The 13,742-nt window shown below is 37.4% G+C and overlaps 3 protein-coding genes across 3 annotated transcripts; all 3 read left to right on the forward strand.

Moving 5' to 3' along the window:
• Positions 1-313: 313 nt before the first annotated feature.
• Positions 314-4,018, forward strand: LOC9321733 (ATP-dependent zinc metalloprotease FTSH 9, chloroplastic). Its single transcript, XM_021032314.1, is given in 15 exon segments — positions 314-1,220; positions 1,308-1,373; positions 1,457-1,591; positions 1,678-1,743; positions 1,852-2,037; positions 2,129-2,215; positions 2,305-2,418; positions 2,502-2,626; positions 2,717-2,825; positions 2,902-3,000; positions 3,002-3,028; positions 3,116-3,148; positions 3,150-3,443; positions 3,524-3,647; positions 3,887-4,018. Coding segments are annotated over 15 exon segments (2,427 nt in total). The 5' UTR covers positions 314-386; the 3' UTR covers positions 4,015-4,018.
• Positions 4,019-10,135: 6,117 nt separating this feature from the next.
• On the forward strand, positions 10,136-12,047 carry LOC9319613 (cytochrome P450 86A1). The gene is made up of 3 exons (XM_021033066.1): positions 10,136-11,033; positions 11,505-11,933; positions 11,966-12,047. The coding sequence occupies exons 1-2, from the start codon at positions 10,218-10,220 to the stop codon at positions 11,904-11,906; spliced, it is 1,218 nt and encodes a 405-aa protein (XP_020888725.1). The 5' UTR covers positions 10,136-10,217; the 3' UTR covers positions 11,907-11,933; positions 11,966-12,047.
• Positions 12,048-12,090: 43 nt separating this feature from the next.
• LOC110230373 lies at positions 12,091-13,742 on the forward strand. Its single transcript, XM_021033067.1, has one exon. The coding sequence runs from the start codon at positions 12,554-12,556 to the stop codon at positions 13,166-13,168; it is 615 nt and encodes a 204-aa protein (XP_020888726.1). The 5' UTR covers positions 12,091-12,553; the 3' UTR covers positions 13,169-13,742.

The following is a 13,742-nucleotide window of genomic DNA, read 5'->3' on the forward strand; positions in this document are numbered from 1 at the left end:
CATTCTGTGAGCCCTATGACTATGAGGCCAAAAACCAGATTCGTGGCCCATATCCATCGTTTAAAACCTGTGGTCAGGAAGAAAACCTGAGATCTCATCAACCATTACCTTTCGTCCACGTCACATCAAACACCATTGCTCTCTATACATCTCGCCACACAGGATTCTCGCCTTCCAGATAATCTTCTTACAAAACCGAACTCCGGCGTAATCAACGGTGCAGATAACTCTCTTTCTTCGATCTAACGGTTCACATTCGTAGTCGTTGTTCCCAGTAAACCTCGCGTTCTGTAGTGTGACCCAAAAAGAAGATTAGATAAACCCAAAAATGTGTTTCAATGTCTTCCTTTGATTTCCTCAATTTCTAGGGTTTCGAAAGAAAAATAATGACTTCAATCGAATTGCTATGTCCATTGATTCACGATAAGTTTCGATTCTCAGCTTGTTGTAGTACTAGTAGTTTATTGTATTTGCATGCTTCTAGCTTTTTCCGAGATCGGTCTTTTGGTTTTCGTCAGAATCCGAATCGATTTGTCTCCAATTCAATTCAACTTCCTCAATCAGTTACAGGGTCGATAAACCATGAAAGGTTCAATCTTTGGCAAGGGTTTTCGAGGAAGAAGAGTACTAGTAGTAGAACGATTGTGAATTGTCAAGAAGGTGATCAGAAAGCTAGCTCAAGTGAAGGAGAAGGAAAGACGAATTCGAATTCGTCGAAGCAGAAAGGAGGGAAGCAAGGTAAGAATGGGTTATGGTGGTCTAAAGGGAAGAAATGGCAGTGGGAACCGATTATTCAAGCGCAGGAGATTGGTGTTTTATTACTACAATTGGGTATTGTTATGTTTGTGGTGCGATTGCTTCGACCTGGAATCCCGTTACCGGGTTCGGAGCCTCGCACACAGACGACGTTTATGAGTGTACCGTATAGTGATTTCTTGAGTAAAGTTAACAATGATGAGGTTCAGAAAGTGGAGGTAGATGGTGTTCATGTTTTGTTTAAGTTGAAAGATGATGGGAATTTGCAAGAGAGTGAAACTAGTGGTAGTAAGCTTTCTGAGTCGTCTGAGACTATGCTTAGAAGTGTGGCTCCGACTAAAAGGGTTGTATATTCCACCACAAGGCCGAGGGATATTAAAACGCCGTACGAGAAAATGCTTGAGAATAATGTGGAATTCGGGTCGCCTGATAAGCGCTCTGGTGGCTTTTTCAACTCTGGATTGGTAAGACCGTGAATTAGAATGGCTTGTTGGCTTTGGGAAACACTAAAAGTGAAAAGGTTTCTTGTTTTCTTGTTTTTGTTGTTTCAGATAGTTCTATTCTACATTGCAGTGCTTGCAGGGCTTCTCCACCGATTTCCTGTTAACTTTTCCCAGGTTTGCACATTCATGATACCGTAATGTGGTTGTTTAAGTTAAGGCCATGTGCACTTTTCTTAAAAGCTATGAGGTATACACAGAGTACAACGGGACAACTGAGGACACGCAAGTCTGGTGGTCCTGGTGGGGGGAAAGTTTCTGGTGAAGGTGAAACAATCACTTTTGCAGATGTTGCTGGTGTTGATGAAGCAAAGGAAGAGCTGGAAGAGATTGTGGTAGGTTCATCTGTCCTTATAGATGCTGTAGTCATATTTGTTCTTGATCTTGTTAATTTCTCTAACACTTGGCTTAACTGTTGCAGGAATTTCTCAAGAATCCTGATAGGTATGTCCGTCTAGGTGCTCGTCCCCCTCGTGGTGTTTTATTGGTGAGTTAAATAATGTGGTTACCACTTTGGTCATTTCTTAGATAGAGTTTATGCGCAATGTTTGGTTACTGTGTTTAAAATTTATGGCTTTATTTCCCTTTTTGGTAGGTTGGTCTCCCGGGAACAGGGAAAACCCTTCTTGCAAAAGCTGTTGCTGGGGAATCTGATGTCCCCTTCATAAGTTGCTCTGCAAGTGAGTTTGTAGAGCTGTATGTTGGCATGGGTGCTTCACGCGTAAGGGATCTTTTTGCACGGGCCAAGAAGGAGGCTCCGTCAATTATATTTATAGATGAGGTGTGAATACAAAATCAGTGTTTGATTACCTGCTGTACTTTGTATCGATGTTAATCTTAACAAATGTATCTGTTTTTCTTTCATTTTTCAGATAGATGCTGTCGCGAAAAGCCGTGATGGTAAATTCAGAATGGTCAGCAATGATGAAAGAGAGCAAACTTTGAATCAGTTGCTCACTGTAAGTTTGTAATCATATGCACTTTTTCTGCCAGAGTTGTTTTCTAGATCTTTGCATAATCCATTTATAAGCTGGGAACTGGTTTACAGGAGATGGATGGTTTTGACAGTAGCTCAGCAGTTATTGTTCTTGGAGCTACCAATCGAGCTGATGTCTTAGACCCCGCCCTGCGTCGGCCTGGGAGATTTGATCGTGTTGTTACGGTTAGTAGAATATCTGGCTCTGCTTATTTTAAATGATCATGCAATGTAATACTTTATCAAAGCTATCTGACACTTAATTTCAGGTGGAATCACCTGACAAAGTTGGAAGAGAATCCATATTGAAAGTGCATGTTTCAAAGAAAGAGCTTCCTTTGGGAAATGATGTCAACCTAGCTAGTAGTGCCTCAATGACAACCGGTTTTACTGGGTAAAAATTTGTATTTTATTCATGACCCGAAAGTGTCTTACCTGCTTTTTGCTGTATAATCTCGTTAACTTTCATGTTTGGTTTTTATAGGGCAGACCTTGCGAACCTAGTTAATGAGGCTGCTTTACTAGCGGGAAGGAAGAGCAAGATGACTGTTGAAAAAATTGACTTCATTCAGGCTGTCGAGCGATCTATAGCGGTATTGTCTTTTTCTTTCTGAGTCTATTGAACAGCTCATCACAATATGTTTCCTTACATTGCATCGTTTGTTTCAGGGCATAGAGAAGAAAACTGCAAGGTTAAAAGGTAGTGAGAAAGCTGTGGTTGCAAGGCATGAAGCTGGGCATGCTGTTGTTGGTACAGCTGTTGGAAGTCCTTCTTCCTGAACAGTCCCGTGTTGAGGTAAAACAATGAGAGCTGCCTCTTGGATAGGCCGAATACACATTTTTACATGCGTTAATGCTCTGCGAAGTCGTGTTGTATTTTTAGAAATTAAGCATATTGCCAAGATCAGGAGGGGCATTGGCCATTGGGCTTTACATACATTCCTCCAACACATGAAGACAGATATTTGCTTTTCATTGATGAACTACATGGCCTCTTGGTAACACTTCTTGGAGGTCGTGCAGCTGAAGAGGTTGTTTACTCGGGGCGTATATCAACAGGTGCACTTGATGATATCAGGAGAGCAACCGACATGGCTTATAAGGCAGTAGCTGAATATGGTCTTAACCAGAAAATCGGACCCGTCTCTGTGGCTACGCTTTCTGCTGGTGGGATTGATGACTCTGGGGGATCACCATGGGGAAGAGATCAGGTAACTTTATTCTGCCTAAACTTTTAGTTGGTCTTGTTCAAAATGGAAAGCAAACTTAATCTGTCATGCTGAATTCACAGGGGCATCTAGTTGATCTTGTTCAAAGAGAGGTGACAAATTTGTTGCAATCTGCTCTGGATGTTGCGTTGACTGTTGTTCGCGCTAATCCAGATGTATTAGAAGGGCTCGGTGCTCAACTGGAAGGTAACACATTACACATCTGGATACTGATACCATATTTACTCAAACAAAACATAAGACCAGTTTTCTAAACAACAGCTAGTTTTGGCTTATAATCTCTGAGATGGGCTGGTTCATTCAAATGGTATCACCACAACATGGCATGATATGGTCACTAGAATCACATGTTGATGGCCTTGTCTCATAATCTATATAGCTCCTCAAGTAGTTGACTCTGTTTGAAAACATGTGATTGGTTTCAGATGAAGAGAAAGTAGAAGATGAAGAGTTGCAGAAATGGTTAAATAGAGTAGTGCCCTCAGAGGAACTTGCAGTGTTCATCAACGGAAAACGAGCTGCTTTGCTTCCAGCACAAGCTAGCTCCAGTTAACGTCTACAGAATCAAAAAGCTAAAAGGATCTATCTACTTTTCTGGTGAGTCCTGGCCATCGATGACTTAGTATGTATAGAAAAAAAAAGCTTTTACTTGGTATCAAACAGAGCATGTGTTGTTGACTTAGTCCCGGCAACGGAGTTAATTATTTGATTGACAAAAAAAAAAAAAAACAGAGCATGTGTTGTTGTATTTGCTACCTTTTTTTCCGCAATGTTATTGGCAATTGTATTATTGTTCCACTTGTATACATATATACAGAGACCATTTATGTTAATAATATACAACTTTCCTATGGAAAGATGGAATCCATCAAGTCCAAAAAATGCCAAAACCATGAAAGATCTTGTCTGATCAAGTATGTTACATTAAACTTTTCATATATTTATTATCAATGTACGAAGAATTAATAATTAGACTAGAAATGCAGATCACATAGATTACACAATTTTGATCTCATTTCTTGTCAAAGAGGCTCAGGCCACCGAAGCCACCGGAGTATTTAATTTTGTTGTCAAAGAAATTTTTTTTATTAGATTCCACATAATTTATGTTTGAAGAAGCTTTCTATTACTACTATAATTTTCTATTACTGTACTCTGTGTAATTTTTGAAAGGAGGAAATTAATGAATTTTAAGATTGGGTGATCTGAAATTTTGACTAAACATATTTCTTGGACACAGCAGCTAATTATTGGAAAAATTATCTTAAATTTTTGCATTCACTTTGCCACCCAACAAAACAAAAAGTCAAAACTGATTTTTAAAAAAATATTCATAATCAATTAGTTGTTACTTGCTTCATATATGCTTCTTCTTCCTTTTTAAATGTTTTTTTTTATATTTATATCTGTTAAATTTTATTTAAGTGACTGATCATTAATATAGTAACAGGTTATAAATTTAACTTATTCAATCTAATTTTTGTAAAATTATTCATAATCAATTATAATCTTTGTATCATATAATTGTTTAAAATGAAAATAATTAGTTACTTTTTCTTACATCTTTATCGTAAATAAATGTTTGAGATGTGTATCAGTGTATGCCATTGTGGACTGGCTGATATGTTTTATCTATTGAATTTGTTGCCTAAATAACCTGATTTGTTGAGACCGAAACTCTTACTAATTAATTTACTAACAATGAAGCGTATAAGGCGACGAATAAAAAAGAATAAAATTTGAACCATAATGACTATAGTAACCGTCCGAATTCAAACACATATGTATGATCTTTACCATTTTTGGTAATATTTTCCGTTGCGTTCTCTTAGAATTTTGTCAATATCATCTGTTATAGTAGTTTAATTTGTACTTTATATATGTAGTGTATTTAATTGTTTTCCAAATGTTTTAGTCACAATTATGTTTTAACTTTTAAGTGTTCGACTCCAAGTAAACCCAGTTTCTTAGAATGGGCTAACTGCCATTGACCAAATCTTTATTCTCGAAGAAAGATCTCGTTGCTAGGCTTATTTCATATCTATAACTAAATTTCTACGATTATTTAAAAACAAAGACATTAAACTTTTGAAATGCTTATTTCATTTTCGGTTATACATTGCAAAGATTATGGAATTTTTGATCTTGAAATTCGAGTTCATCAATGTCTTCACGAAATATTGTCATTTAGTAGCTCGTTTTTATATAGCTAAGCATGTTACATAACATATTTATGATGCTTCAAAAGAAAAAATAATAATTATAATTAAATTGTAACGGGAAAATTAATTAGCTTTCGTGTTCTATTATGCCAAACTATACTCGCAATAGTCTTATCTTATCGACCCAAAATTTAATTTTCCCAACTACTTACTCCTAATTGAAACAAAATATAACCTTTCTTACTATAGCCAATATTATAAATATCTATGATTTCTACATTTATATATATACGCACATACCTCTCCTTCATCATATATTGTCTCTCAACAATCTCTCCATACAACAAAAACAAAAAGCCTAAACCGGGAAAATGGTAGCTCTAAACCCTATCTTAACCGGCTACGCCGTGGCCGCCCTATCAGTCTACGCTCTTTGGTTCTACTTCCTGTCCCGAAGACTAACCGGTCCCAAAGTCTTACCGTTCGTAGGAAGCTTACCGTATCTAATCGCAAACCGGAGCCGAATTCACGATTGGATCGCTGATAATCTCCGAGCAACTGGGCAAATGGGCTTCGTGACCATGGGCAAGACCAGTCCAAATTATAATGGTCCGGATTTGGTCACGTCCAAATTTGCCCAAATTCGAAGCGGTCCATATGGGCTAGAAGCCCATTTAGTCTACAAACAAATGGGCCGAACCTATCTGGACATGGGCCGTCCAATAAGCCTTAAAAATTAGGATTATTAATTTGGAGAAAAAAAAATTTCTTTATTTTTTTAAAAATTAGGATTTACACTGGCATTTTCACTCCAAAAAATATTTTTACAGTTTTTTTCGGAAAAATGTGATTTTACGATTTAGCGAAAAAATGCAATTCTGCGATTTTGAGGGAAAATATGTTTTTGCGGTTTTGGCGGGAAATAGAAAATTTTATTATTTGGGCCCCATGGACTGTCTAGTTGGTCATTGTCTTATTTGATCTGGCCTTATTTGGACATGGTCCTATTTGGGCTTAGACCGTCAGTATCCAAATAAACGGAACTGTCCATTTGGACCGGCCCATTTGGACTTGGATAGCCCAATTGACATCCCTAGTGGTACGTATCAAACATGCACCATGGTGATACCTTTTTCGTGGCCAAGACGCAAGCAGGGGCGGACCCACTTGTATTAATGGGTGGTCAGTTGACCTGCCCAATTTTTTAAAATTTCTTAAGTATATATATAGGTTTTGCATACAAATATCCAGCTCAATTTGATTTAATGACATAACCTTAATAATTTGACCCACCCAAATTTTGTTACGTAAAAAGCCCAATAGCCCATAATAAAAGAAGGCTTAAATTTATTTCATTTACTTTAAATTAGAATTTAGAAACAAAGTTGGCCCTTATCTTTAACCTAATTATTATACTTTGCCAACAATTTGAGTTGAATTAAGGAGAACGTGACTTTACAGTTTTCTTCTTCACGTGTGCCGGTGTGCCGGTGTGCCGGTGTGCTCTTCCAAAGTCGATTACTCAAGTAAGTTCATAATTTAGAAAAATAGACTTTTTGTACAATTGTAATCATTAATTTTTATTCAAGTTTTAATTATACTTAGAATTACAATACAATCTATGAAGTTTAAGAGATGAACGATTTGTAATTGTGATCCAATTTTAATGATCATGATTAATGAATTAGAATTCTTCTTATAAATATGTAATATTGTTATCTTTTATATTTAAAATCAGCTTTATTGAAAACTAGTATGAATAATTACGATTCTTCATTGTTTCGTTGTTTGATCATGTCTAAAGATTTGGTAAAAAAGAAATTAATTAACATTAGAGAAGAATGTTGTTTCAATTGTTTAGAAATATATTTATCTAACAACACTTGACAAAAAAAAATCAAATATATAATGTTCTAAATTGGTATGAATCTTTTGGAGAAAAATTATTAGTCGTAGAAAATTACCAGTGTCATAATTCATTTGACATATAATTATAATTTATTTAATGTTGACAATTTTTTTTATCGTAATTTGTTTTCAGACGAAGCGATGAAAAGATATTACAACCCAATAGAACCATCTCCACCTCACAGTGAACCAAATGATATTACTTTATTTTGGGATCCTGCTGATCGAAAAAGAATAGCAGATTATCATCCTAATCAAAGAAATGAGGTAATTCGAAGATACTTGATTAGAGGTCCTTGTCAACCTCGTGGGCATATTTTTAAACAAACATTGATAGGAAAGACATGGAGGCGTTTTAATCCAGCTTGGTTTGATCGGTATAAAAACTGGTTAGAGTATAGTGTAAAAAAAGATAAAGCTTTTTGCATGTGTTGTTACTTATTCAGAGATAATTCTGGTAAAAACGTAAGAAGTGATGCATTTATCACAGAAGGATTCTCTAGGTGGAACAATTTCAAGAGTTTTTCAGAACATGTGGGAGGTGTTGATAGTTTTCACAACAATGCTGTTATGAAGTGTGAAAATTTAATGAAACAACGGCAGTCTATTGAGCATGCTTTGCATAAACAAGATGATATCACAAGAAATGAGTATCGAATTCGGTTGAATGCTTCAGTTGATGCTTCCAAATACTTATTGCGACAAGGACTACCTTTCCGTGGTCATGATGAGTCTGAAAAGTCTACTAATAGAGGAAATTTTTTGGAACTCCTGAAGTACACAGCTGATCAGAACGAAGTAGTGAGTAAGGTTATTTTAGATAATGCTCCTGGAAATAATCAAATGACTTCTCCTAAGATCCAGAAAGATATTGTGCATTGTTTTGCAGAAGAAGTTATCAAATCTATTATTGAAGAAATAGATCATGATGTTTTCGGTTTGTTGGTAGATGAATCAGCTGATGTTTCCGATAAAGAACAAATGGCAGTAGTGTTTCGATTCGTTGATAAAGGTGGGATAGTCAAAGAGAGATTCATGAGTATTACACATGTGAGTGAGACATCTGCAGCATCTTTGAAATCTGCTATTGATTGTTTGTTTGCTAAATATGGATTGAGCATTAAAAAGGTAAGAGGACAAGGGTATGACGGAGCGAGTAATATGAAGGGCGAGTTCAATGGGCTTAAATCATTAATTCTAAGGGAAAACTCATCAGCATATTATGTTCATTGCTTTGCTCATCAACTTCAATTGGTTGTTGTGGCACTTGCAAAAAAACATTTTAATGTTGGAGACTTTTTTGATCAGATTTCTCTGTTGATGAATGTGGTGGGAGGTTCTTGCAAAAGGAAAGATATGATCCGAGAGAGTTACAGAAAAAAGATTCAGGAAGAAATTAATAATGGTGAAATCAGTACTGGAACAGGGTTGAATCAAGAGATCTCTCTTCAAAGACCAGGGACTACTCGTTGGAATTCTCACTATAACACTCTATTACGGCTGATTAAGTTGTTTTCTTGTATCGTCGAGGTTCTCGAGTACATTGAGAATGAAGGTGTAGATGACTTGAAAAGACGTCAAGCACATGGTCTCCTTAACTACTTTCATAGTTTTGATTTTGTGTTTTATTTGCAAATGATGATACACCTTTTAGGACTCACAGAGAACTTGTCAATGGCGCTTCAAAGAAGAGATCAAGATATTTTAAATGCTATGTCATTGGTGAAATCAACTAAGAGACAACTTCAGAATTTTAGGGATGATGGGTGGAATTCTCTCATGATGAAAGTTTCTTTGTTTTGTGACAAACATGAGATTGAAAAGATTGAGATGGAGGCAGATTTTATTGACTCAAAGAGACGAAGAAAAAGAACAGGAGTATCAAATATGCATCACTACAAGATCAATTGTTTGTATGCTGTATTGGATTTGCAACTTCAGGAATTTAACGACCGCTTTAATGAGGTGAACACTGAATTGCTTATTTGTGCTGCTTCTTTATCTCCCATTGATGCATTTTCTCAGTTTGATCACTCCAAGTTATTGAGGTTATCTAAGTTCTACCCAGATGACTTTAGTTCAGGGGAGTTCATATCTCTGGAGCAAGAATTAGATATCTACATTGATAATGTCCGACATGATGAAAGATTTTGTACTTTGAAGAATTTGGGAGACCTTGCTCGAATGTTGGTGGAAACACGAAAACATCTGTCATGTCCTTTGGTTTATAGGCTTTTGAAGTTGGTTTTGATTTTGCATGTTGCTACTGCAACTGTTGAGAGATGTTTTTCAGCAATGAAGATCGTGAAAACACATCGACGCAATCGGATTGGAGATGAGTTTTTGAATGATTGTTTAGTTTGTTTTGTCGAGAAAGATGTATTCGAGACTATTACAAATGAGACTGTAATGAAAAGATTTCAGGACCTGAAGGATCGTAGGATGCTTTTGTAGACGTTTTTTTTTTTTGGATGAACCTTTTGTTGGATGCTTTTTTTTTTATTGGGACGAACTTTTTGTTGGATTTTTTTTGTATTAAAAATAATTTTTTTAATTATGTTTTGATCTGGGTAAAATAAAATCCTGGATCCGCCACTGGACGCAAGGGTTTTACACCGTGACGTGTCACCCAAAAAACGTCGAGCATATCCTTAAGACACGGTTTGACAACTATCCGAAAGGTCCGATGTGGCGAGCTGCTTTCCACGACCTGTTAGGACAAGGAATCTTTAACAGCGACGGTGACACGTGGCTTATGCAACGTAAGACTGCAGCGCTTGAGTTCACTACTAGAACTCTTCGACAAGCCATGGCTCGGTGGGTTAATGGGACTATCAAGAACCGGTTATGGCTTATATTAGACCGGGCGGTTAAAAACAACAAACCGGTTGATCTTCAAGATTTGTTTTTGAGGTTAACTTTTGACAACATTTGTGGTCTGACTTTTGGAAAAGACCCGGAGACGCTCTCTCTGGACCTACCGGATAATCCTTTCTCTGTCGCTTTTGACACCGCGACAGAGGCTACCTTAAAGCGACTTCTCTACACCGGTTTCTTGTGGCGAATTCAGAAAGCTATGGGGATTGGATCAGAGGATAAGCTCAAGAAGAGTCTTGAAGTCGTTGAGACTTACATGAACGATGCAATCGACGCTCGGAAAAACTCTCCCTCCGATGATCTTTTGTCGCGCTTCTTGAAGAAACGTGACGTTAACGGTAACGTTCTTCCGACAGATGTTCTTCAGCGCATCGCGCTTAACTTTGTTCTCGCGGGTCGTGACACTTCTTCTGTGGCCTTGAGTTGGTTCTTCTGGCTCGTCATGAATAACCGGGAGGTGGAAACGAAGATCGTTAACGAGTTATCGACGGTTCTGAAGGAGACACGTGGCGATGATCAGGAAAAATGGACGGAGGAGCCGTTAGAGTTCGACGAAGCAGATAGACTCGTTTACCTCAAAGCTGCTTTGGCTGAAACGCTGCGTTTATATCCTTCTGTGCCTCAGGTGAAAAATTAAAATCTTTTTTTTTTTTCTCAAATTTTAATTATTTCATTCATGGAAACATTAACTATAACGCTTATGGCTAGGCGAGATTTTCATAGAAAACGTAAATTAAGAAATAGTTAGTTATTGTATAAATATTGATTTATGTCTAAACATATATATCAACTTGTATAGAAGTTCCTGAAATAAATCTTTATGACTAGTTGACTAATTAATTCCATAGTTTTTCCTTTTAAGCTGAATATTACAGATTTCTTTTTCTTAGTCCCTTAGCTGCTGGCTCTAGTATCAAATGACTGTTACAAACTTATAATTATGATCATAATTAGCTACTTAATTTGAGTTATTTTTTACCAAAGACAAAATTGGCAAATATGACGCAAAATTACTCAGCAGAATTATATTACTTATCATTTATTCATAATAAAGAGCTATATATGTATAACGTATAGCAACGTTCCAAATGACCAGGATTTCAAGTACGTCGTAGACGATGACGTTTTGCCTGACGGGACTTTCGTGCCAAGAGGCTCGACGGTGACCTATTCGATTTACTCGATCGGACGTATGAAAACGATTTGGGGAGAAGATTGTCTCGATTTCCGTCCAGAGCGGTGGCTCACAGCCGACGGTGAACGGTTCGAGACTCCCAAAGATGGTTACAAGTTCGTAGCATTCAACGCCGGACCAAGGACTTGCTTGGGAAAGGACTTGGCTTACCTTCAGATGAAGTCGGTGGCTTCAGCCGTTCTCCTCCGTTACCGGGTATTTCCGGTTCCCGGTAACCGCGTTGAACAAAAGATGTCGCTGACGCTTTTCATGAAGAACGGTTTACGTGTTTACTTGCAACCTCGTGGTGAGGTGGTTGCATGATTAATTATATTAAGGGTATTATGGTAAATATGTTTGTCATTTCAAGTTTAAATTGTTTTAAGAACAACCTACTTTATTCTATGTTTTCTCCACCTACAAAATACTTATTATGATATATATGCACTTTTTGTGCCTTTGTTTGTTTGAGTTTGTTCAACTCTTTTTGAATAAAAGTTTATTGGTTTAAATTGAATAGAAATATAATATAATTAGTGGAAATTTAGACTAACAATGTCGTAACGTAAGTGGGAATAAATTTCACAATCTTAAGTCTAAATTAGTCACTTAATTACTTGACAACATATATAACGTAAGATGAAAACAACTAAAAAAACAAAAATAATGAAGGATTTAAATATAATTCGAAGAAAAAATTCGACTACGAAGCAAACAAACCATAATTATTTGGATACGAGAAGCAGCTTGGAACTCTATGGAAAGTTGTAAGAAAATTCAAGGACTAAAATTATGAAACAAAGGACGAGAAAGATAGAATGATCATATAACATCACATGATCATGGGTGTAGCTAGAACAATGGGAAGCAGATATTGCTACCTTGAATAGAACCAGAAGTGTTGCTATTGGACTGTGGTTGAACATGCAAATGTAAGTTGGATTTGTAAATTCCTTTTGGGTTTGAGGCCAATGGCAAAAGCTCTAATGAGCTGCAATCTTGGTGATGGTCAAAAGGCAAGTTTCTGGTTTGATAATTGGTCTCCTCTTGGAGTTCTATGGGATATTTTTGGTAATACTGGTCCGTGTCGCCTGGGTATTCCTCTTCAATCTACTGTTGCAGATGTTTGTGGGGATTTCGGCTGGATTCTTCCCTCTGCAAGATCAAGGAACGTAAATGTTATTGATCTCCGGAATCAGTTACTTGCGACTACTCCTCCCAGCCCCTCTAGGGGTCCTGATTGTTACTCTTGGGGTTTAGCAAACCAGAAGAAATCACATATCTCTACTAAGTACACCTGGAACTTCTTTCGGCCCGCTCAAGACAGGAAATATTGGTATCCAGCAGTGTGGTTTAAAAACTCTGTTCCTAAGCAGGCTTTCACCTTCTGGATTGCAACACTGGATAGACTTCCAGTCAGGTCAAGACTTGCTAGTTGGGGACTAAACACTAGTCCTCTATGCTGCCTTTGCAATATGCATGACGAGTCAAGAGACCATTTACTCCTCCATTGCACTATCTCGGAACAAGTTTGGTTTCTGGTTCTCCATAGACTTGGTCTGCCGCCTTGTTCCTTTGTTGATTGATCTACTGTCATCTCATGGCCGAAATTGCTAAGTGTGCTAGTTCTATACGTTTGTATGATGAGAGAGTGTAGCGAGTTCGTTTGTGCATAAAGTAAATGAGACACAAGAGATTTGTTAACGGGGTTCGGTTAACCTACATCCCCGGGACCAAGTCCAGAAACCATTCACTAGAAAAGGCCGCAACCTACAATTGCTATATGGTATCCACCACTCTTTTCTAGAATTACAATGAAAGAAAACTACTACTCCTATTGTCTTTTCCGACGAGTATAGCTTCTCAACAAAACCATCAAAAGATCTCTCTATCTTGTTGATGGGGCGACGTCACACACACATGTGTGCCTCTCTCGATAAACCCTAGACGCGCGAGTCTTCATGTTGCCGTCTCTTGGTATTTATATCAAGTGCCAAAAACCCTAGACAACTTAAGCCACGCTTCAAGTCTCTACAAGAGATTGGGCTTAACTTGAACAATGGCCCACGACCAACGTGGCCGTAACATAACATTATGAAAGACTAAATCTCGTTATGATCTTTCGTTCCAACAGCTTCACACCTGTTCCAACAGCTTCAC

This window comes from Arabidopsis lyrata, assembly GCF_000004255.2.
Source record: "Arabidopsis lyrata subsp. lyrata unplaced genomic scaffold ARALYscaffold_3, whole genome shotgun sequence".
Classification (NCBI taxonomy): domain Eukaryota; kingdom Viridiplantae; phylum Streptophyta; class Magnoliopsida; order Brassicales; family Brassicaceae; genus Arabidopsis; species Arabidopsis lyrata.